The sequence below is a fragment of the Phoca vitulina genome, unplaced genomic scaffold, assembly GCF_004348235.1.
Source record: "Phoca vitulina isolate PV1807 unplaced genomic scaffold, GSC_HSeal_1.0 scaffold32, whole genome shotgun sequence".
In the NCBI taxonomy this organism is placed as follows: Eukaryota; Metazoa; Chordata; class Mammalia; order Carnivora; family Phocidae; genus Phoca; species Phoca vitulina.
This window is the reverse complement of record NW_022589735.1, coordinates 18898380-18922867: the sequence shown is the minus strand read 5'-3', so window position 1 is coordinate 18922867 and position 24488 is coordinate 18898380. Positions and strand designations below refer to the sequence as shown.

The 24488-nt window shown below is 34.2% G+C and overlaps 1 protein-coding gene and 1 non-coding gene across 6 annotated transcripts in view; both read left to right on the top strand.

Annotated features, from left to right (window-relative positions):
* The window catches only part of DMXL1 (Dmx like 1), a 131462-nt gene extending 108955 nt beyond the window's left edge, over window positions 1-22507 (top strand). For 2 of the 5 annotated variants that reach the window (XM_032425415.1, XM_032425413.1), the window contains 10 exons: window positions 1574-1695; window positions 2397-2538; window positions 5350-5400; window positions 5659-5719; window positions 7411-7538; window positions 11732-11824; window positions 13995-14086; window positions 15244-15296; window positions 18223-18440; window positions 20342-20704. In XM_032425415.1, the coding sequence (XP_032281306.1) occupies window positions 1574-1695; window positions 2397-2538; window positions 5350-5400; window positions 5659-5719; window positions 7411-7538; window positions 11732-11824; window positions 13995-14086; window positions 15244-15296; window positions 18223-18440; window positions 20342-20566 (1185 nt within the window). In that variant the 3' untranslated portion in view covers window positions 20567-20704. Of the gene's footprint in view, window positions 1-1573; window positions 1696-2396; window positions 2539-5349; window positions 5401-5658; window positions 5720-7410; window positions 7539-11731; window positions 11825-13994; window positions 14087-15243; window positions 15297-18222; window positions 18441-20341 lie in introns of all 5 variants that reach the window. The other 3 variants (XM_032425414.1, XM_032425411.1, XM_032425410.1) reach the window with 2 other exon arrangements.
* Window positions 7937-8043, top strand: LOC116645336. Its single transcript, XR_004301938.1, has one exon. It is a non-coding gene; the product is annotated as a U6 spliceosomal RNA (small nuclear RNA).
* Window positions 22508-24488: the final 1981 nt, after the last annotated feature.

Below are 24488 nucleotides of genomic sequence, written 5' to 3'. Positions count from 1 at the left end.
ATCTTTCTCAGTTTAATGGATGCTGTAAGAAGACACAGACTCCTGGACCAGAGGCAAAAGACAGTTTATTACTAATAGGAGAAGCAGTATCCAGAATATCAGCATTTATGCTCTGGTTCCCTCTGTTAACATTACCACAGAGTGGCAGGGAGGGGGCCAAATGATAACTGCACACAGAGTAGGTTGCATTATAGGAAAGGAACACTGAGTTTAGGGAACCTAAATCTTTTCTAATGGACATTAAGTGTACCTGCCCTTTGATCTGGAGGGAGACACCATAGGTATACAGCCATTCTGCAGAACAGACAGCAGTCAGTATGTCACTCACTGGACATTCAGAAACAGAGAGACCTGTGGAGAATTATCTCTGAGCAGTCTCATTATATCCTTTTTCCATTTATGTCTGGGGTATTCATTTTTTTGTTTCAGTTCGTATTAGCATTTTACATAATGGAAATGTTAATCCTATTTTCTCTTTGCTGTTATTTTATTTTCTCTTTTAGAGATGTACATTTTCAGTTCATAGATGTTTAAAATTTTATGTCATTTAATCTGACCAGTTCTTTTTGTTAAAGATTTATTTATTTTAAAGAGGGGTAGAGAAAGAGAGCGTGGGGGTGGAGGAGAGGACAGAGGGAAAGAGAGAGAAAAACTTTTTTTTTAAAAGACTTTATTTAAGAGAGAGAGAGAGCGAGAGAGAGCACAAAGCAGGGTGAAGGGCAGAGGGAGAAGCAGACTCCCCACTAAGCAGGGAGCCCAAGGCAGGACTTGATCCTGGGACTCTGGGATCATGATCTGAGCCAAAGGCAGACACTTAACCAACTGAGCCACCTAGGCGACCGAGAGAGAAACTTTAGCACACTCTGCACTGAGCCTTGATCTCACGACCCAGAGATCACAACCTGAGCTGAAACCAAGAGTCACTTAACCGACTTCATCACTCAGGTGCCCCTAATGTAACCAACTTTTAATTTATGATTATTCTTTTTTTTTTAAGTTTTTTTTATTATTTATGATTATTCTGACATACTTTCCCCACTCTTTTTCTACCCCCATACCTTTCCTTTGTGACCATTTCCCAAATTTTTTCTTGTTTAAGACTGAAAAGCTTTACATGAAAGTGATACTTACCCTATTTGAATAATGCACTGTTATTTCTTTAGTTTGATGTTCCTTATCTCCCTCACCTTTTTCTACCTTCTAGAGCTTCTATCCAACCCCTCCCTCCACATTTCGGAACTCTGCAAACGTCAGGGAGATTGTACCATACTAGCAGACTGGAGAGAGAGTGCTGGGAGAAGAAATAAAGTGGTACATGCATTACCGTTTAGAGGAGCCTTCTGTTAGATGCTCTTGAATTCTTAGAACATAAACATATCTCCAAGATCAAGCTGATAATTATTACACTCAGAATTTAATTAGTAAAATGAATTTTATATATTCATTTGTGAAAATGCTGTCTTTTCTGTATGTTAAAGTTTCTAGGGGCTATTTTGTAGTTTCCATTTTTAGAAGTAGTTCATATACACGTTGTGCTTTTTTTAAAAAAATTATGATATGATTTGTTTTTCAGGCAAATAGAAACTGCATAGCAATTGCTTCAAGCCATGATGTTCAAGAACTGGATGTTTCTGGAATTCTGGCTACACAGATCTATACTTGGGTAGATGATGATGCTGAAATGGAAACCAAAGGGTACTTTTATACTTTGTTTTTAATTCAGTAACATTGTGTTAAAAATGATGATATCACAGAACTATAGCTTTCAAAAGATTTTTAGAGGAATATTCCTAGATTGTAAGTATAGTGGATGCTGATATGATAAAGAGTGAAAAAGGGGTGGCAGGAGCTTTAAAAAAAGGAATTGAGGGTTAGAAGAGAATAAAGTGAGAAATTAAAAAAAAAAAAGAAAAAGAAAAAAAAACAAAACACTAATTGGAAAAGATATATGCACCACTATGTTTACTGCAACATTATTTGCATTAGCTAAGATATGGAAGCAAACTAAGTGTCCACTGACAGATGAATAGATAAGGAAAACACACACACACACAGGAACATTACACAGCCATAAGGAAGGATGAGATAATGCTACTTGCAACAACATGGATGGACCTAAAGGGAATTATGTTAAGTTAAATAAGTCAGACTGAGAAAGAAAAATGCCATATGGTTTTACTCATATGTGGAATCTAAAAACACAATAAAGAAACAAACAAAAAAAGTGAGAGATTCTGCAGTTGTTCACATATGAAGTTACTGTCTACGAGTTAGGAGTTAAGAGCTGAAGAAAATTTTAGAGGGAAATACAAAGGCATATATTAGAGCTTTCACGTAAAGAAGAAGAAATGAAGAACTGATGGGTTGCTTTCATTCCAGCTGACGTTCTTTTGTAGATCAGAAGATTTCTTGGTTATACATGCTCGTGATGATTTAACAGCTGTGCAGGGTACAACCCCATATACGCACAGCAACCCCGGCACTCCAATCAACATGCCGTGGCTCGGCAGTACACAGACTGGCAGAGGAGCATCTGTGGTATGTAGAGTGCAGCACGCTGTGCACAGGGGTGCCTGGGTGGCTCAGTCGGCTGAGCGTCCGACTCTCGATTTCAGCTCAGGCCTTGATCTCAGGGTCCTGAGTTCAGGTCCTGCATTGGGTTCCATGCTGGGCATGGAGCCTACTTACTTAAACACACACACACACACAAAGTAAAAATATTGTGTTTAAATGTCTTTTTTTCCCCTCTAGTTTAATAAAGGATGATTTAAACATTTTTTAAAAATTCTTAACTTTTTAGTAAGTCAGACTTGCTGGAAATTATAAATTTAGATTGTGAAGAATAATATGTTTTCATATGAAAAAATATGACATTATTTTAAATAATTTAAAATACATTATTTGCAACCTACTGTTACAAATCAGGCATCAGCAAGCTATGGTCTGTGGGTCAAACTATTTTTGTATAAACGTGCTTGAGAATAGTGTTTACATTTTTCAGTGGTAGAAAAAAAAAGTCGAATGGTATTTTGTGACACATGAAAATTATATTAAATTCAGATTTCGTTATCTATAAGTAAGTTTTATTGGAACATAGCCACAGTCATTTGTTTATATTTTGTCTGAGGATCTTCTTGAGCCCTGATTAAGATGTGATCCATGTTTATCCCTCAATGAGATTCTTTTATTAATACTTAATGATACATGGAGTCAGAGAAACCCAGGACCAGTAATTCTTTCTGGCTTTCTGGTGGTGTGGTTATTTTCTTTAAAAACTTACTGATATTATCATCTTTTAAAGGGAAACTTAAACAGAATATACAAAATATATAAAAAGAAATGATAGGCAGTTTTTGTAACTCCAGTTTTGGAGAATACCTTTCTTCCTGTCACAGATTTCTTGCTGGTCTCTCTTGCTCCCTGTGTTCTGGATACAGCGGCCAGAGTTGCTCTTTTTTAGAGCATCGTTGAGGTTGTCACTCCATTGTTTAAGACTTTCGGATTTCCCAGTACAACTTTAAAAAAACAAGTCCTTCAGGTGGCCTCTCCAGTCTACTGTGATTTAACCCCTGGCAGCCTCTGCAGCCTCATCTCTCTTCATTCTGTACTTGATTCGCTTTGCTCTAATTACAGTGGCCCTCTTTCTGTCTCTCAGAAACATCAAGCTCCATTGCCCTGTCAGAGCCTTTGCCTTGCTTTCTGCTTCAAACGTTCTTCTTTTACCATTCAGATCTCAACTCAGGTTCCCAGGGATTTCCCTTGCTTCTCTAGTGAAGGCATCTGTCCCTCCCTACTCTATCCGTAGTCAGTCTATATGTCATTATCGCCCATTTTATCATCTTTAATGGCCTGTATCAGTTTTGTCTTTTTTATTTTTTTTTAAAGATTTTATTTATTTATTTGAGAGAGAGGATGAGAGGAGAGAGAGAGCACATGAGAGGGGGGAGGGTCAGAGGGAGAAGCAGACTCCCTGCTGAGCAGGGAGCCCGATGCGGGACTCGATCCCGGGACTCCAGGGTCATGACCTGAGCCGAAGGCAGTGGCTTAACTGACTGAGCCACCCAGGCGCCCAGTTTTGTCTTTTTTAATGTACTCTGTAATGTAAACTCTGTGAGAGATTGTTATGCCTGCCTTAGACACTGATGATCTCTAACTAGAATGGCGTTTGGCATATAGTCAGTGCTCAAAAAATACTTGTTTTTACTACAAAGCATTATAATACAGAAATTTACCTTTGTCGTTCTTGTTAGGATGGAATTTTCTTTCTATCTACATCTTAGAAGGACCGCTTTTTTTTTTTTAAGATTTTATTTATTTGACAGAGAGAGACACAGCAAGAGAGGGAACACAAGCAGGGGGAGTGGGAGAGGGAGAAGCAGGCTCCCCGTGGAGCAGGGAACCCGATGCGGGGCTCGATTCCAGGACCCTGGGATCACGACCTGAGCCGAAGGCAGATGCTTAACGATTGAGCCACCCAGGCACCCCAGAAGCACCTCTTTTTAGAGGGGATCATTGTGATTTGTTAGCATAATTAATCTAATTGGTCCCACTCCATCCTCAAGAAAAAGACACCAGTATAATCAGGTGATTCTTTTTTATAAGGATCTTCTAAAATAAGTTATGGTTTCTTTCCTTTATAATGTTCTGCATATGCTCTTAGAAATTTTATTAAACCTGTGTTTATGTATTTTTTTGTTAATGGTTTTACTTTGATACTTTAGTCAGAAAGAAAAGTAAAAGAATAGGAATATTTAGGCATTTCTTTAATTAAAAAGGAACGTAAGATTTCAACAAGTTTGCTAAACATAACATTCAGCAAGTTTTTTTTTTTTTGTGGAGAATTAACGAAATATTTTCTTAATTCTGTTACTTCATTGACTTACTCATTCTAACAAAAAAGAATACTTGTTATGACCAACTTCTGTTTTGCAGTATAATTACAATCATAACCATCTTTCATTGTTTCTGTCCTTCACCGCTTCTGCTAGCCTGCTCTCTTCCTCCCTACCCAATCCCCACTTAACTCACAACTTTAGTCTAATGGACAATTTAAAATCCACAAGAACAACAACAACAACAAATCTACTCAGGATTGATGCTACAAACTTAGGATAACATATAATTGTAGTTATGGTGCTGTATAAATAGGAATTGTTCTATTAATTAAAATTCTCTTTAATTTCACATATTCTTATTTGACAGGCTACTTAAATCATTGAAAATATGATTTAAAAATGGATGTATAAACAGTTCCACATTATCAATTAAAAATTTATACAATTTTCTGTTTACCTCTTTTTTTTTTTTTTCACATGCTTCTGCCTGTCTTTTTAACCTTATACTATTCAGGATTATTCCAATAAAATTAATGGGATCAGAAAAGAATTGGCAAGAAAGGAGGTAAGACTAAATTCTCAAGGTGAATTTGTTCTTAGAGCCTAGTCAATGATGCAGAAAATGTATGTGCACTTAAACATAAGAGAGCTGAGCTATTAAATTTAATTTCTGTTACTACGTTTAATAGTTTTAGCACCCACAATGGTAGTTAGGAATCACATAAAAGTAAATAAATAAATGTTAGTTGAATTTTCTGTCACATTTTGTATTTTTAATACTACTTTTTGTAACTATAGACAAATGATTTTTCTTTGTTAACAGATGATTAAGAAAGCCATTAATAATGTCAGAAGAATGACTTCTCATCCAACTCTTCCTTACTGTAAGTTGATAATAATTAGCCAGTGTTCTAAGGAATTTAAAGCAGGTTTTTAGTTTCACTTGAAAGGTAGTCAACTATTTTACTTTTTTTTTGTAGAGAATGTCTGCTAGCAAATAAAATCTTCATTTCAAATTTGGATAACAATAGAAAAAGAAATTTTCCTGAATTAATAGAGAAGGCTAACTTGATGCACTAACTCTTCACTATGTTGACTGCCTATTTCTAAGTTAGAACATTTTATTTTTTAACATTTTTGGACTCTTTACACAATTATAAGTTATACTCATAATTAATTGTTTTAATAATAGGATCACTCCCATCTTTTATTACATAGATCAGAACCCTATCTTGGTCATTTATTGCCTCATCATAGTCACTTTGTATTTTATTAATATTTTGTCAGTTTGCCTTTTATCAGACACACTAATGGTTAATATTCCTGGGAATCTCAAAAGTTTTTCTCCTTTAACAAGGAACTTAACTAATGGGGAATTTATTTGGATGTATTGAAGCAGAGAAAAAACAAAAAAGACAACTTTAAATATACTTTTGGGTTGGAATCAGTATTCGTATTGGCATCTCAGTATTCAGGTTTTTTTAATATGATTTTTAAGTTGTGCCTGTCATCAAGTTGTCCTACCACACAGTAATAAGCGCAGTGCCTGTTAATTAAAAAATACTCATGTTCCTTCAATTTCATAACATATAAAAAAATTATACTACTTTTATAATGAGAGATAATCTGATAAAATACATTTGACAAAACCAGTGTTCTTTTCTACTTCACTGTCCTAAGTACTACAAGCAGCTATCATCAAAATGCGTACCAGTGTCCAGCAGAAGGGTTCAAGAGAACCATATATTTAAAATGAAGAGCGTAACTTCCATTACTTATTACTAAAGGTGTGAAATAATGTAAAAATTAATGTAAAAATTTATCAATGTTTTTACTACATTGAATACCATATTACTACTGATAATTATACTTAACATAAATTGAGTCGTCCATGCTAAGCATATTTCTAAATGATTTATATGGATTATCTCGTTTACTTCTCATAGCTGTCCATTAACTTACATATCATTATTCCCCTTTTACAGGACAATTTGAAATGGGCTCAGAGATTAATTAAGATTCCTCGTATCACAAAATCAGTAAATGGCAAAGTGATGAATTAATAATTATTTAGCTTGTTCACATTCCTCAGTGAAACATACAACACATTTGAGCTATCCAGTCAATCAGAATAACTATTAGAAGTGATTTTTTTCTTTACCATGCATGACATTCAAGACTTTCTACAGTCTTTTTTTTTCCCAGAGAAGATGTATAAGTTTAAACATTAATAGTAGGGCTGATAAGAATTGGCTCTTTAGTTCACCCAGGAATTTGTTTACGTTATTATATAACACTGAGATAATTTCAGAAGGAAATAAAATTTACGGAGGTCTGATTTAATTGCTTCTGTTGTGTAGTGTGAGGGTATATTCTTAGTCAAATGAAAGTACATCATAAAACTGTTTTTAAGATTAAAAACACTCAAACAAAATTTCATAAAGGTAAGTTTATGTAAATTGACTATGATTCATTTCAAAAGTGTTTCTTTCATAAAGGTTTTCACTTGGATTCAAAAATAAACCTTCCAAAGATTAATGCAATAAATTTGCCATTTTTGCCCTTCATAATGCAGATCTGACAGGAGCTCAAGATGGAAGTGTCAGAATGTTTGAATGGGGCCATTCTCAACAAATAACCTGTTTTCGATCTGGTGGCAATTCAAGAGTTACGAGAATGAGATTTAACTACCAAGGAAATAAGGTAGTATATAAAAATATAAATGGGAATATGGTTTGATTATGTTGGAAGTTTATAAATGTAACTAGTCTGTGTTTCTGAAGAGAACAGCTCAGTGAGCTAAGGATAAAGTATTAATCTATATGAAGTCTTTCTTATAAAAGTCTTTTCAAAGAACACTTATATTCATTTCATTCTTTCTCGAATGACATTTTGTGTATGCCTGGGCGTGTTGTGTGTGTATATGTGTATATATCCATTAAAATTCACTTAAATGATGTTAAGGACCAAATGATTATAGGACCACCATATATTACACATTTTTGATTAAATACTTCTACTTTCTTTGTCCTCTGGAACCTACTCAAAGTATGGTCAATTAGCAAGTAAAATCTGGGAGCTTATTAAAAACGCAGATTATTGTGCTCAGTTCTGCAGCACATATACTAAAATTGGGATGATACAGAGAAGATTAGCATGGCCCCTGCGCAAGGATGACACACAAATTTGTAAAGTGTTCCATATTTTTAAAAAAAATGCAGATTATTAACTCTACTGCAGACCTGCTGAGTCACCATCTGCATTTTAACCAGATACTTTTGTGATTTGTACATACATTAAACGTTCTGAGGACTGGTCTAGAACAGGGCATCAACAAATCATGGCCTACCTACATTTTATTTGTAAATAAAGTTTTACTAGAACACAGCTACCTCACTCATTATTTGTTTTCTTTAATTACCTTTCCACTACAACAGCAGAGTTCAAAAAAGCAAAGACTTTATAGACGGCAAGCCTAAAATATTTACTATATGACCCTTTAAGAAACAGTTTTTCAACCCTCCTCTAGAATATCCCTTACTGTCTTCACTTCCCATAGTCCTGTTTTCCTCAGACTGCCTCTCTGCCCCCCTAGTGTCTCACTATCACTTTAAACAACAGGTACAGGGGAAATCAGCCTGCTCTTTTGTCTTCAGAGCTGTGTTTCACTAAAAAGACATGGCACCCTCACAGATGGTCCGTCTTGCCTTTCCTTTTCTCTCGACTTCCAAACCTTCAACTCTCCTCGTGTGTTGCTTGTATCTTGGTGTGCTGCAACCTTATTGCCTACCACATTTATCACTTAGCTGTGTTATCATTTCACTGAAGTTAATGGTAATTTTTCACGTAGCTATGAAACAAACTTTTGAGAGCATACGGTTTCTTAATACCAATTGGCAACATTCTTTGCTCCTTAAGGGGTAATTGAGGGGACTTAATCGAAAAGCTTTTAGAGTTCTACTGTAATTTCAGTTGTATAACATATACTTTAGTGCTCTTGCTTTTCTACTTTGGTTGTCAATATTGCTCCTAAGCTAGGCTCTGTACCTCAACTCTTACCTTTCTAATGTATTCTTCATGTTGCCAACACAGTTATATAACAACAAATAATATAGTTGTATAACCACATTGTAAGGGAAGATCACATTGTTCTTTTCAAGAGCCCTTCAAGCCTCCTCATTGTATCTAGAAGCCCATATTCTTTGGCATGGTATTCAGTGCCTTCTGTAGTCTGAATTATTTTATAGACTTAACACTCATTATAGCCTTCCACATATACTATTTTAAGGCACAAAAAACTATTCTTCATTACCTGCCCAAGTATATTTAACAGGCAGTCAACTTACTGTCCATTCACCATAGGCATGATGGAGCCAAATAGCACAACACCTAAACAAGCTATTTCCCTTAGTGTAGGGAAGCCTGCTATGGTAAATAGAACAGAGGACAGTAATGCTGGTCAGTTTGTCAATTATGAACAGAAATGGGCTGCCAACAGTTATTGAGCCTAAAAAGAGGCATTAAGCAGAATAAATGACCTGTGAGGAACAATTCCTCAGATTCAGGAAGATACTGCATTCTAAAATAAAAATAAGCTACTATGAAGTAAAGGCAGAAGAACAGGAAAGAATTCTTGGAAATTTAAAACGTGTGATTCCCAAAATTGGGTTAGTAGAAGAATTTCTACGCATTATAAGGGCTGAATTACAGAATGAAAATAGTTGAAAATCAAGTTTGTGACTGGAAGAACAAATTAGGAAATTATCCTTTGATAAAAATAACACAAGAAACAAATTCAGACTAGACCCAGGAAAATTTATAAAAGACATTAAAAAGGTATTTCAGAAGAAGGAAGAAAATGATGGAGTAGAAGGAAGCACTATATTCAAAGGAATTATTAGAATAAAAATATTCCCAAAACAAAAATAGAATTTTTGAAAAGAACCTACCAAGTACTAGGCAGAAGTGTTGAGAAACTTCACATGCTTAGACACATCCTGATTATTTGATTTTTGTTTTTTTAACCCAAGAATAAAGAGAGCTTCTAGGAAGGGGTGGGGGTAAAATGATTACTTAGAACCTCTCCACCCCTCCCCTCTAAAATTAATGGCATTCGCCTACTCAAAAATAAAGATTACACATAGGAAAGCAATATTCACAGAATTCTGATGGACAATGACTGGGAATTAGGTGTCATTATCTGTCCAAACAGTCATTCAAATTTGATGAAAAATATATTAAAAAAATATATTTTTAACTGTGCAGAGACTTAACACATTCCATATATCCTTTCTGAAGACCATATGTAGATCTTCTCCAGAAAACAGGATAAATCACAAAAAGGATAGACCTTGGAAAAATATCTGTAACAAATATAGTAAACAATGAGTTAATGTTTCTGATATTTGCCTTACCCAAATTTTTTAAAAGACAACTTAATAGAGAAGTAGATAAAGGATATGATCAGGTCAATTTACAAAACAACTATGCATGGCCAACAATCCTGACCAATAATTGAAGAAATGCATGTTAAAATTTTTCTATATACCAACAAATATTTAAAATTTTAGTAATAAGCAGTGTTGACTAATGTGTAAGAAAAATGGATATGTAAATTGATATTACCACTTAGGATTAAATTTTAGCTTCACCTGCCAATGTTAAATGATGCCATTTGACAAAGCTTTCCCATTTCTAGATATCTATCCTACATAAATACTCAAAGGTTTATAGAATATAAAAATATTTATTTATTTTAAAGATTTTATTTATTTGAGAGAGAGTAAGGGAGAGAGAGTGAGCAAGAGAGAGAGTGAGTGAGCAAGAGAAAAAGAGACACAAGCGGGGGTGGGGGCAGAGGCAGAGGGAGAAGCAGACTCTCCCACTGAGCAGGGAGCCCAACACGGGGCTCCATCCCTAGACCCTGAGATCATGACCTGAGCCAAAGGCAGACGCTTAACCAACTGAGCCACCCGGGTGCCCCTGTACCAGAATATTTAAAGCAACACTTTGTAATAGGGAAAAATGGAAACTGTCTATAAGGAACGAGTTTTCAAAAAAGTTATAATACAACTATATAGTGTAATACTACACGGCACAAGAATGAAGTAGATTAAACGTACTGATATGAAAAGATGGCTGTAATAGGTAAAAAACGTGATTGTGGAACTGTGTATTTATTTTTTTAAAAACACTGTATGAATGTTTGACTATTCATAGAACAAATTTGAAATGGAACACATCAAATTGTTAATAGTTGCTAGATCTGGAGATGGGAGAGGGCAGGAGTCCAAAGTAGACATTCGTTTTATTTTATAAACTATATAAGTATATGTTATTTTTGTAATCTAAAGAAGAAAATGCTTAGTCTTACTCATCCTTTTATATCTGTAACATATACTCCATCATTGGATAATTTTGACATTTTCTCAATCAGATTACTCTGAGTTCCCATAGTGGGAATTCTTTTACTGTAACAATCTTTTCATTTTACTTTCCACTCTTGTTGACACATTTTTCTTACATATATCTGGAAATCCTTATTTTTTTCTTTGTCGTAATGACAGTTTGCTATCTTATATATACTAAACGTTAGTTGCAAGACTTAATGTGTAAATCCAGTATCCTATTTGTTGAGTACTTTTGGAGAATATATAGACTCTGCTTTTGGTTAGTATAATAAAATGTGTGTCTGATGTTTGTTTCTTCTGTGTCACCTGGAGTTTTTTTAAGCAGCAGCTAAATGTTTTTCTGGACTAAATCCATGCAAAGGTGAAGTAAAAGTCAATTTATCAATTAAATGTTTAAGATCAAAATATGAGATTCACAGTGAAAGTATGGGTTGATACATGCTTTTGTATTAGTATTAGATACTTAAAAATTTTTTTTTCTCTAAGTTTGGAATAGTTGATGCTGATGGATATTTAAGTTTATATCAAACAAACTGGAAATGTTGCCCAGTAACTGGAAGCATGCCTAAGCCATACCTGGTAAGCCAAAAATTCTTACCTTTAAACTTTTTAGAATTTTTATTTTATTTTATTTTTGTTATTTTTGAGAGAGAGAGAGAGTCGGGGGAAGGGCAGGGGGAGAGAGAGAATCCCAAGCAGGCTTCATGCCCAGCATAGAGCCCTGCGTGGGGCTCAATGTCACAACCCCGAGATCACGATCTGAGCCAAAATCTAGAGGGGGACACTGAAGTGACTGAGCCCCCTAGATAGCCCTTGAATTTTTATTTTTAAGAAATCAAGAATATGTATTTGAGGCAATAAATATTAAAGCCAAAAAGTAAAATCTACGTAGTTCTGTGTATTCAGCCACTTTACTATAAGCTACTGTCCTTGTGTTATGTGAAAATTAGTCTGTGAGGTATAAAAATTCTTAGTCTCTGGTAACTTGGAAAATTAACCTGTATCGAAGAAACATGGTACCTCCAGAGCAACATGTGGGTTACTCAAGCCCTTTTCCAGCCTCACTAAGCTACAGTGGGGATTATACAGACCACGCATCTGGTGTTTTTCTTTTTTGTGTGTTTAGCCCTTATGAACAAAGTAGAAAGGATATGCTGTAGCTGGCACAATTATTTTCTTGCCCATGTCTTTTTTTTTTAAGATTTTATTTATGTATTTATTTGAGAGAGAGCAGGGGGAAGAGCAGAGGGAGAGGGACAAGCAAACTCCACGCTGAGTGCAGAGCCCAACATGGGGCTCTCTATCTCACAACCCTGAAATCATGACCCAAGTGGAAATCCAGAGTCAGAACTTAAGTGACTGAGCCACCCAGGTGCCCCTTGCCCATGTCTTAAAAAAAAAAAAATTGATACATTGCTATACGGGACTGCACAAGCTTAATGAACCTTCTACAGCTTCATAGAACACTGAGTTTGTATTTAATATATTCTTTAATGAAGCCCTTCATAGGACTAAGCAATACCTATTAGGAAAATATTAAGAATATGAGTTAAGATTCTGGTAATTCACTCAAGGTTAAATTCTGGAATATGGTGCTGATCTAAGTGAAAGTAAGCAAGGGGAGGGTTGGTGAGGGTACTTTGAAAGCATATTTTTCCTCATATTTTTATTAAGCCAATGGATTTAAATATATGTTTATGTTCCCTTAGGGGCTGACTTTATTTATTGTTGTTTAAGTTCTAAAAAGATAAATTGGATTGAAAATGTACATTATTGGTTTTGTGGGGTTAAAGTATATTTTGTTTGTTTTAAGGACGTATCTAGCCCAGCTCCAGTGGTAGTCAGGGGAAATGGGGAAGTGACTCAAAGGAAAAATCTTATGTGATGATTTTGACATACTTAAAAAAAAAATCGTTTTTTTTTTTTTTGAAGAGAAACATTTGAACAAATATAGCTTGGAAATCTTTGTAATAGACTAAACCTTTCATATTAAGTTACTGTTTGATGGAGTATTCAGAAATATTGTAAATTTTCTAGTTTTGTTGACTTAATAATATGTTTTTATTCCCATATTTGAAAAATTATTTAACCATGAGAGACTCTTAACTATAGGAAACAAGCTGAGGATTGTTGTAGGGGAGGTGGGTAGGGCGATGGGAAACTGGGGGATGGGCATTAAGGAGGGCACGTGATGTGATCAGCACTGGGTGTTAAACACAACTGATAAATTGCTGAACATCTGAAACAAATGATATACTATATGTTGGCTAATTGAATTTAAATTAAAAAAAATTATTTATGAGTTTAAACATTTCTGAAAATAAAATAATTTAGTCCGAGATAATCTAAAATTCTAGTTTTTCTAAGAAAAAAAATTTCACAGGTATCTAAGAGAAATATTTAACATTTAACCTCCTTTTGTTTTCTTTTGAACTTTTAGATAAACAAAAGCATAGGGTCTTGTAAAGTCTTACAATGCATATGGTTCAGGGAAAGTGTGTGAGAGAAAGAGAAAAAGAGAAGGAGAGGCAAAACAAGTGTTGCAAAATGTTCAAAATTGGTGAATCTGTATAAATGGTATATGAGAATTCTCTGTATTACTCTTGAAACTTGTCTAAAGTTTGGCAGGGGAGACTAAATCAGCTTAAGTAAGCCACAGATTACATGATCCCTTTTTGATTAATGCATCTACTTGGTTTTAAAGTTGCTAGTGACAGCAGTAACATTGGTCTGTCTCTAACTGTTCCAGACTTGGCAGTGTCACAACAAAACAGCCAATGACTTTGTCTTTGTTAGTTCCTCCTCTTTGATAGCTACGGCCGGTCTTTCAACTGACAATAGGTAAGAGGTTATAACTGAAATGTGAGTGTGCATCTGTATAGCTGAACTTTTTTATTTGCTTTATATTTTTGTGTCTCAAGAATGTTTTCCCAAAAAAAAAAAAAAAAAAGAATGTTTTCACAATTATGCTTTTCAATATTTTTATTGTAAAGACTTGTTTCTTAGAGCAGTTTTAGTGTTTTAATTGTAAAGCTAGGGAAATTCTGGTGGCATTAAAAACAAAATCCATTCCTTCTGTATTAATTAATATTCTAATGTTAAGACTTTAGGAGAAAAGGATTTGATAGTGAAATTAATTTTTCTCCATATTATTCCTTATGTGTTAAGAAAGCTTGAGGCAAAAAAAAAAAAAAAGAACTATTATTTATTGGTCCACCTTCCTCATTAATCCTCACAGTGGCTCTATTAGGTTAAGGTATTATCAGCATTTCATGATAAGAAAACTAGAAACTCAGAAGACTTTTTAGTTGAACAGTAGCTAGTGACTGGCAGCCTATTGCCATCTCCCCTAAAACCTTAAATATGTGAGAAGATGTCTCCTCCTGCCTCAATCTCCACAACCCCCTGTTTCACTTCCCTCATATAGTGGAATTCTGAGTAAATGACTGCTTTTACTTCTGAGCAAATGCCTACTGAGGTTGCTGAACTTTTCTATTTATCTGTGAGGCCTTACTTTGTACTAGAGCTCGGACTGTAGGAATATGGAGTCTTCAGCCCATCTTGCATAGAAATTCTTACATATATTGGTGCCTCCTTTGCAACTCATAGAAAGGAGTAAAAGCTTCTCCCATTCCTAGCAGAAATAAGTTTTTTATGTGCTCCGAAAAATTCAGTGTATCCTGCTATTTGTGTATGTCAGTCCCTCTGTTAGATTAGAGAATCAAGAGATACAAAAAGTAGTTTCTGCATTCAGGCTTTATATAGTATTTGTAAATACATGTCAGTCTAAAGTTACTCAGTTTTTTAAGTTAGTAGTTTTTTAAATTTTGTGTGAAAATCAATCATGCATAAATATATTGGCTACTTGTATTTGGATCTTTTATAAATTTAAGAACTTTTTGTGAGAGCAAGGTTCAAAGGTTATGTAACGATACGAGACAAGCTTACTTTTTATTGTTAAAATTTTGTGTCATTCAAGAAGTAATTTTTTTTTTCAGGAACATATGTTTGTGGGATACTCTCGTAGCACCTGCCAATAGTTTAGTCCATGGTAAGTTTTGAAAGCATTTTATAAGTTTTGGAAGTCAAGAAATTCATAAACTAAAAGAATTTTTCAATGGATTTGTCTTTAGTGAAACGTATTTATTAGCCTGTGAGGTTTATTTTGCCCACAGTGGCACAGAGTTTGAAAGCAGAAAAATGCAATATATAGAATTAACTCTTTACTATGAAGGACAGTAGTAGAACATAGATAATATAAAAATCATGTTTTTACTTTGGATCTGATAGCCACTCCTATTCTGCATTGTACTGGGAGTCCTAACAAATGCAATAAGACAAGAAAAAGAATTAAAAGGTATTCATTTGGGAGAGAAGTAATAAAACTGCCTTCATTCACAGATGACATAATTATATAGAAAATCTTAAAGAATCTACAAAAGAAACCCAAAATATTTTAAATAGGAATTTTTGGAACTAACGCGCAAGTGTAGTTGAATCATGGGATTCCAGGTCAACATACTAAAAATCATTTGCTTTTATATATACTAGCAACGAACAATTGGGATTTGAAATTTAAAAAAAATCACCATTTATAATAGCATCCAAAATAATGAAGTACTGAGGTATAAATCTAACAAAATATGTATAGCCTCTGTTGGTGAAAACTATAGAAAAAAGATAAATCAAAGATCTAAATAAATGGAGAGCTAGCATCCATTGTTGCCATCCAATGTTAAGATGTCCCTGCCTTCCAACTTTACAGATTAAATGCAACCTAATCACAGTCTCAGCAAACTGTGTTGTCTATATCAACAAACTGGTTCTAAAAGTTCCTATAGAGAGGCAGCAGACCTAGAATACTGGATTCTGAAGAAAAACAAAGAACTCATACTACCTGATTTCAGGACTTTAAAACTACAGTAATAAAAGACATTATGAGTTAAGAAGAGACACAGATCATGGAACAGAAACTATAACCCTTCTAGAAGGAAATACAGGAGAAAATCTGGGCAACCTTGGGTTTAGTCATGAGTTTTTAGATACAACATCTACAGCACAATCCAAGACTTGAAAAATTACCCTCTTCTCAGTGTCTAAATGGCAAGTAAGCATATGAATAGGTGCTTAACATCGGTAGTCATTAGGGAAATGGAAACTAAATTCACCATAAGATACTACTCTATACCCTAAAATGGCCAAAATCAGTGATTCTAGAATCCCAAGTATTGGTGAGGATGTAGAGAACCTGGAACCCTAATGATTGCTGACAGAGTATAAAATGGTACAGCTGCTTTGGAAAACTGACTGGCAGTTTCTAACAAAGTTAAACATGTACCTATATATATGCCCAAGAGAAATGAAAACACATGTCCACAAAAAGATTGTATAGGAACATTGTTAGCAGTTTTATTTATAATAGCCAAAAACTGGAAACAATGCAAATATGTCCAACAGGAATCTGGTCTATTTATGTAATAGAATACTATTAAGCAATTAAAAAGGGCATGGCCTACTGATACATGGGACAATATTCATTAACCTCTAAAATATTATGTTGAAGGAAAAGAAGCCAGGCACAATAGAGTATATACCATAAAATTCCATTTATGTGAATTTCAAGAACAAGTGAACCTAATCAGATAGAAATCAGAATAGTGATTGCCTTTGTGGGAGAGGAGGGTTGACTACAGAGAGGCGTGAGGGAACTTTCTGGGATGATGACAGCATTCTGTGTCTTTCTGTGTCTTGACCTGAGTGATGGTTACACAGATGTCTCCATTCATCAAAGCTCATCAACGGTGTACACGTAGAATTTCTGCATTTTACTCTGTGTTAATTATATCTCAAAGTACTGGGAAAACTCAAAAAACCCTTCTCTATAATTTTTTCTTCAGATTCTTACAATAAGTATATTGAGTACTTAGTATATGCCAGGCACTCTACATGTTTTGAATATATTAACTAATTTAGTCCTCACAAAAACCTATTAGGCAGGCTGGATTATCTCTTTTTACAAATGATGAAACTGAGACTTATATTTAAAAAAAAAAAAAATTCACCTAAGGTATACATTTAAACCCATGCAAAAAATCAAGATTTAAATCTTGACATTCTAACTCCCAAATCTTCATTCTTCATCTTTATGCCATATTAGCTTTGAGCTATTTACAGACTTTTTTTTCCCTAAGATTTGTTAGGCTGGACTTTTTTTTTTTTTTTTTAAGAAAAAAATATTCATTGTATATATGTATTTCTGATACTTATATTGGTATGTCTTCAAGTTCACCAGTTTGGGGTTTGTTTGTTTTATGGCATTGTTTAATCTGCTCTTAATCCGATGCAGTATATTTTTCACTTGAATATTATAGTTTTTAATCTCGGGACCTTTTATTTGTATCTTTCATGTCTCTACTTAACAAGCTCAGTCTTTCATCAAGCTTCTTGAACATAGGGAATATAGTTATAATGACTTTTAGTTTCTTTATCTACTAATTCTATCATCTGTATAATTTCTAGGTTGGTTTCAGATTTTCTTCTTATGGATTGTATTTTCCATGCCTGTTAATTTTTTATTAGATGCCGGCTTTATGAATTTTACCTACTTCTGAGGCAAACCCTTCTGAGTATTCTGTGCCTTGTGAATTACAAGGTTTTCCACTATGGCTGGTGGGAATAGGAACCCAGACCGATTGGGGTCCCCTTGTGCCATGGCCAGAAAACACTCGGTAGTCAATAAACAGGGGCAGTTGTATGGCTCACCCAAGTTTGCTTCCCATCTCTTAGAGATCATTTTCTCTTTGCTTGATGTCCAGTGTCTCAAACCATTGTTTCCTATATATCATTTTTTAAATTGAATCTGGTAATCTATCATTCTATCTTGGCCAGAAGCCAGAAGTCTGTTTCTTTAACCATTAAATGGCTTTTCCTTTTCTATTTTATTTTATTATTTTATTTTATATTATTTTATTTTTTAGCTTTTACATGCCATGATAGTGGAGCTACTGTTTTAGCATATGCTCCAAAACATCAGCTGCTAATATCAGGTGGCAGAAAAGGCTTTACATGTGCATTTGACCTTCGGCAACGACAGCAGAGGCAGCTTTTCCAGAGCCATGATTCTCCTGTTAAAGCCATCGCTATTGATCCGACGGAAGAGTACTTTGTCACAGGATCTGCTGAAGGCAACATAAAGGTAAATACAGTTATGCCACAGTATCTACAAAATGAAAAGAAATCTTCAGAAACCTTAAGTCTTTAATCATACTGAGGATACCAGTCTATTTAAATAATAGAAATATTAACTCCTACTTGTGGTCAACATGTTAGTTGCTATTTAATAAACCTTTTAATGAATGAAATGATGTTTAACTTGAAACTGTCTCTTTCAGTTGTTGTCAAATATGTTTAACTAATGTGCAAAAGAACATGATTTTCCATAGATAACAAACATATTTCAGGCATTGGAATTAGTCTTGACTCCCATTTTCAGAGTCACTGAATTCAGTTTCCGGTACTATGAAATATACTAACATTTTCCTTTATCCTGAATTACTCCCCTTTTTTTTTCATTTGTAAGCATTAGCATCCAGCCACTCAGTGCCTGATTCAAGAATTTTGAATGTACCTGGATAAACCCTGTCCTTCTCAAACTCTGCTGTGTTTAAATCTTAGAGGTTGTTTAAAATGTTAAGCAGCTTATTAAAATGCATCCCATCCTAGAAATACTGTTGCTAGGTCCCACCCCAGAGATACTCAGATGGTAACTCTCAAGCTCAGGAATTTGCATTTTTATAATAAATACCTAGCAGTCTTGATGGAGGGTCCTCTGGCCACACTTGGAAAGATCTGCAGGGATAAGTCAGTTTAGACTCATCCATAAGTTATTGTAATGGTCAGCAACCCACTGAAGGAGCCTACATTTTTTTTTTAATTTAATTTAATTTTATTATGTTACGTTAGTCTCCATACATCATTAGTTTTTTGATGTAGTTATCCACGATTCATTGTTTTCATATAACACCCAATGCTCCATGCAGTATGTGCCTGCATTCTTAGACTCCATTGTTTTAACCCCTCGTGAGACTATTTAGTAAGAATAAGTTGGGCTACTTTGTTAGAACCTGCATATTGTTTTCATAATTATCAGCCAGAAAAAATTAACTAGAAATGTGGAATTCTGAAAAGGCTTTTCAATCAATTATATACACCAACTTCCATACAGAGTTCTTTTCCTTCAGTTTGAAGCTAGTTTCTTACTTGAACTGCCTTCAGTTTAGAATAAGATGTATTATATTTTAGATTAGTTCTTCAGATTAGTTTGTGCTCTGATCCTGAGGTTTATTATTTAATCAAGTAAAAAAAGATTTGAAACTATACCATGTAGTATTCAGAAGTCACAACTTAACAATCCTGTCCAGAGTAGTATGAACTAAAGAATTTCTTAGGGAAAAGAAAGATTAAAAACAAAACAAAAAACAACAAGGATCTCAAAAAATCAGGAACTAATGGGATTTCCCCAAACTTAAAATAGATGTCCTGAAAGCATTTAGGTCCTTCACATAAGTGAAGATGCTTATAAATTACTTTATAAGTAATTTACTTTAATAACAGGAACATTTATTTTGGTAGAGGCTGAAAATAGAAAATCTCAGTAAATTAAGTATACCAAAGTTGTGATAATTTATCTTACAGTTGGAACATAGTTTTGCCTTTTCTGAGGCCCTCTTTCCAGTGGTTCTAATCCCTCCTGGGTATAATAAAGGATTACCCCATTTTAAACTACAGAGCACAAGCTTTGCTGAGAATCCCTATAATATTACAAGTTTCTATAGCATTGTACACTTAACCTCCTCTACCTAAGTTCTCTCCAATGCAGGGTTTAAAATACTTTCCTTTCTAAATGGATGGATTTTGAAGAATATAATAATATCAAAGGGATTTGGAAAATTGCAACACAGAGTCAAAAGGTTATGACCTTAGGCTTACACAGGTTTTTTTCCATCTTTGTTTTAGAAATTCCTTAATTTGCACAAGAAAGCAGGCCTAAATTTTCCATCACCCTCAATTTTTAATTTTGTTCCTAATGTCTTTCAGATTTGGAGTCTGTCTACCTTTAATCTTCTCCACACTTTTATCAATGAACATGCCCGGCAGTCCATTTTCAGAAATATTGGAACTGGAGTGATGCAAATTGAGACAGGACCAGCAAATCACATTTTTTCATGTGGAGCTGATGGAACAATGAAAATGAGGATACTGCCGGATCAGTTTAGCCCATTAAATGAAGTGTTGAAAAATGATGTGAAATTTATGCTATAACATTTTGACAATAAGATGTATAATTTATTCCCTCTTCCATGGAAGTAGCTAACACATATAATGTACAGTGATCACTCTCTCTGCCACAGATAAGCTAATGCTTTCTTGTTTTCATATTTATTTTATGGAGCTTTGCCCTTGATGCACTGATGCCTTAAAAATTAACAAGGTCATTCAGAATTAGACTATATTGCCTAAAGTAGACTGCATAAATAATACTGTAATAATGCATATTTATAGTATGTTATAGTGAGTATGTCATAGTGTTAAAGGAGTTTTGTGTTCTTATTGTTGATAAACTCTTCTGCAGATGTCTCTGTATAAATTTCTTTAACAGTAAAAATACCCTTTCTATAAAGACAGTTGACATCAGTCATCACTTCATTCACCACCCCCTTACTTCTTTTGTCAAACTGATGGATCTCAAACTCTTCTTCTGTTAGTTCATGATAGATTAACAGTTGGGCAAGAATAAAAACCATAATGAACATCTTCATGAAAAACTGTCACTGGGACCTCAGTGATTAGGACCCAAATGGCTCATTAGATCAGGTTCCCCATTTCCTGTCTGGAGCCCAAGTGTGTTTGTATATATGTAATATATCTTACACATCTTATTTGAGCTCAGTCTGTGTATATATCAGAGAAAATTACAAGTCTTTCCATGTGTTTTTGTGCCATAGCAACTCCTGTCACTAGAATAACTTTTTTTGCAACTGTTTTTTTCCGTGTTTTTTTGTTCTTAATTTTTGAATTCCCATCCTAATTTTCAAATAATTTCAGGAAGACATCTGAGATGATTATTTTAAAGATTATCTTGAGTCAAATAAGTCTTCGCAGGCAATAACGATTCTTGCTGGCATATATGAGACGCTTAAAAGTAAGTTTATAAAATTGTCAAAGGATTTTAGAGCACCAAACATTTTACTTTTTTTTTTTTTAGGTGCTTTTAGTCTCAAAGTTCTGAACACCTTATAGCAGTGTTTTTAGAAACAAATGTGAAAACAAATTAAATAGATAATATTTACACATGTAAAATACCTGCCAGATCTGCCATTAATAGAAAATAAACTAAACCTTATATTTTATTATTTTTTGCCAAAATATATTATTTTACTATAAAATATGACCAAAATATTAAAAATGCACAGTGCTTTTAACTTAAATGTGCTAATAACCCTATTTCTGTCTGTTTTGTGCTATATCTTTTCTGATTAAAAATTATAGGCCACTTGATAAATACTTGATTTTAGCCAAGGAGACTGGAGGCAGATGGGACTAAGTGTTTAAGGGACAATTATATACTATGTAGCTTAAATATATTTTAATAGGAACTATAAAAACATTTTTACGTGACAAAATATGAACAACTGTTAACTTGGAAATTAAAGAGTCAAAGTGAAGAAATGAAGGGCTGGTAAAATGAATTTTGTAATATCCTCAGGATACTTTTATCTTAAAAGTATATTGTTAAAGATTTTGTAAATTGTATTCATAATTTTAAATGTGTTAAGCTAGTTGCAGTGAAAACACTGTCATTGATTATGTAGAGAGTTCGTGTGCACATCATAACCTGTGTCTACAACCGTCCAGTAACAGTAACCACATGTGACTGCTTGGCTAAGAGAGATCCGTGGCAACATTGCGAACGATACTGCTGTGTGATGTAGTTCAGCTTAAGTTATTTTTCAGTAACTGCACAAATCAAGATTCAAAAGGCTTTAAACACTTTCAGTGAGAGAGAAAATTTATTATGCTTATTAAAAAAAAGGCATCGTGGATGAACAATTAAGCATTTTAATTGAGGGTTTATATGAGTAATAAATAATGTAAGCCCATATGTATTTACATCAGAGTCATAATATTTTAAATAAACAATCATGCAGTGACTTTTTTTTTAGCATGCTATTGTTTTAAGTAATATTTATACAACTTCAGTTGACTTAAAGTATATGTGACATTTTAAAATAGAGAATTTCTGTATTTATATTTGGTAAATATAGGAAGGATTGAGTAATTTTCCTAAATACCTTGTTCTTCCTTTTCTATAATCTTTTTAACTTAATATATAAGCATTATTCAAAAAAAGGTGAGAATAAAAAGTTGAAATGTATATTTAAGTATAAAATGATGTACATACATGTAAAATTTTATCCACATTAATGGAATGGGTTCATCAAAATACGTTTTTTAAATTGTGCATTTTCTGAGAATGTGGCTTTGAAATGATGGAAAAGTTTACAACATTGCAAGTCTCATTTTCTGAAATGGAGGATTTTTCTTATGTAGAATCATGGGACAGTCAATTCTGTCCTCCTTTCTTGTTCTCTTTGTTTTGCCCAAATTAATTTCTCCTTTTTTAAAAAATTACTTTTAAAAATTGCAACAATTTCTCACTCTGGTCTCAATAGTCAGAGTACAATACAAAGATACCCACTTTAAGAAAGTCCTTATATGATCTTAAAGTGGTGATGACCTTTTTAACAGGGTTGGAAAGCCAGACAGACATATTTTACTAAACAAACATAATCGCATGGCAGGGGACCATCGTCAAAGTTAACAGAACAGGTAGACTATCAGAACTATTTGTATAGTAATAGGAAAATTATTAATGTCCATATATGCAGAGAGAACTTTAAAATGAAATTGTTGGAGAAATCAGTTCACAGAACAGGACATTGAAAAAGTCAGCAGGTATAAAGTATGTTCATCCTCACTAATGGTTAAAGGAATGTTAAAAAAAAAAAAAAAAACAATGTGGTACCACTTGTCTCTGTTAGGTTGGTATAAAGTCAAGGGACAACATCAGTTTGGTGGAGATGCAAGGAAACAGGCACCCTGAAACACTACTGGTAGGAGTAAGTTGCCAGAGTCACCTAGATGCATGTCAAATTTGAATACACATACTTTCACTAAGCAGTCTCACTAAGAGTCTTACACTAAGACTCACTAAGTAAGTCTTACTTACTTACTTTATCCTATAAGGATAAAAGCACCTATGCACATAAATATGTGTACATAGATGTTTACTGAGCTATATGGAGAAAAAAAACTAGAAATTAAATGTTAATTAGTTGGTAAATAGTTAAATAAAATTGTCGAACATCCGGCACTAAAAGAATGCCAGATTTGTAACTTGATCTAAAAAGAGGTTAGTGAGAAAAATTGCTAAAAGGTAAATATCCCATATTGTTTCAGGTTTTTTAGTCCTATATGTATATACAGACAAATATGTATGGAGGAATACACAAAAGTTTAACATGGGAGAAGGGAAGAAGGAGCTAATACTTTTCCAAACTCCTTTGGACCTCACTGAGTAACAGGAGAGACAGAAAATCTGTATCTTTAAACCACATAGTACTTAATGACAGAGCTGCTCTGTTGAATGAAGTGGCCTTGTCAAGAATACTCTGGATTGAGATATTTTGATGCTTGATTAGAAAGGTTAAAATGTTGCCCTTCGGAGTACTTGGAAAAAGTTGAACATAGTTACTTAAATGTCTTATAGAAATGTGTATAGCTTTTGCTATAGTTATTTTCAGATCTGTTCTTTAGCTTTTTGTTTTGTTTTTTAAAGATTTTATTTATTTATTTGACAGAGAGAGACACAGCGAAAGACAAGCAGGGGGAGTGGGAGAGGGAGAAGCAGACTCCCTGCGGAGCAGGGAGCCCGATGTGGGGCTCAGTCCCAGGACCCTGGGATCATGACCTGAGCCGAAGGCAGACGCTTAATGACTGAGCCACCCAGGCGCCCCTTGTTTTGTTTTTTAAAGATTTTATTTGTCAGAGGGAGAGAACACAAGCAAGGACAGTGGCAAGCAGAGGGAGAAGCAGGCTCCCCGCTGAGCAAGGAGACCGATGTGGGGCTCCAGCCCAGAACCCTGGGATCATGACCTGAGCTGAAGGCAGACGCTTAACTGAC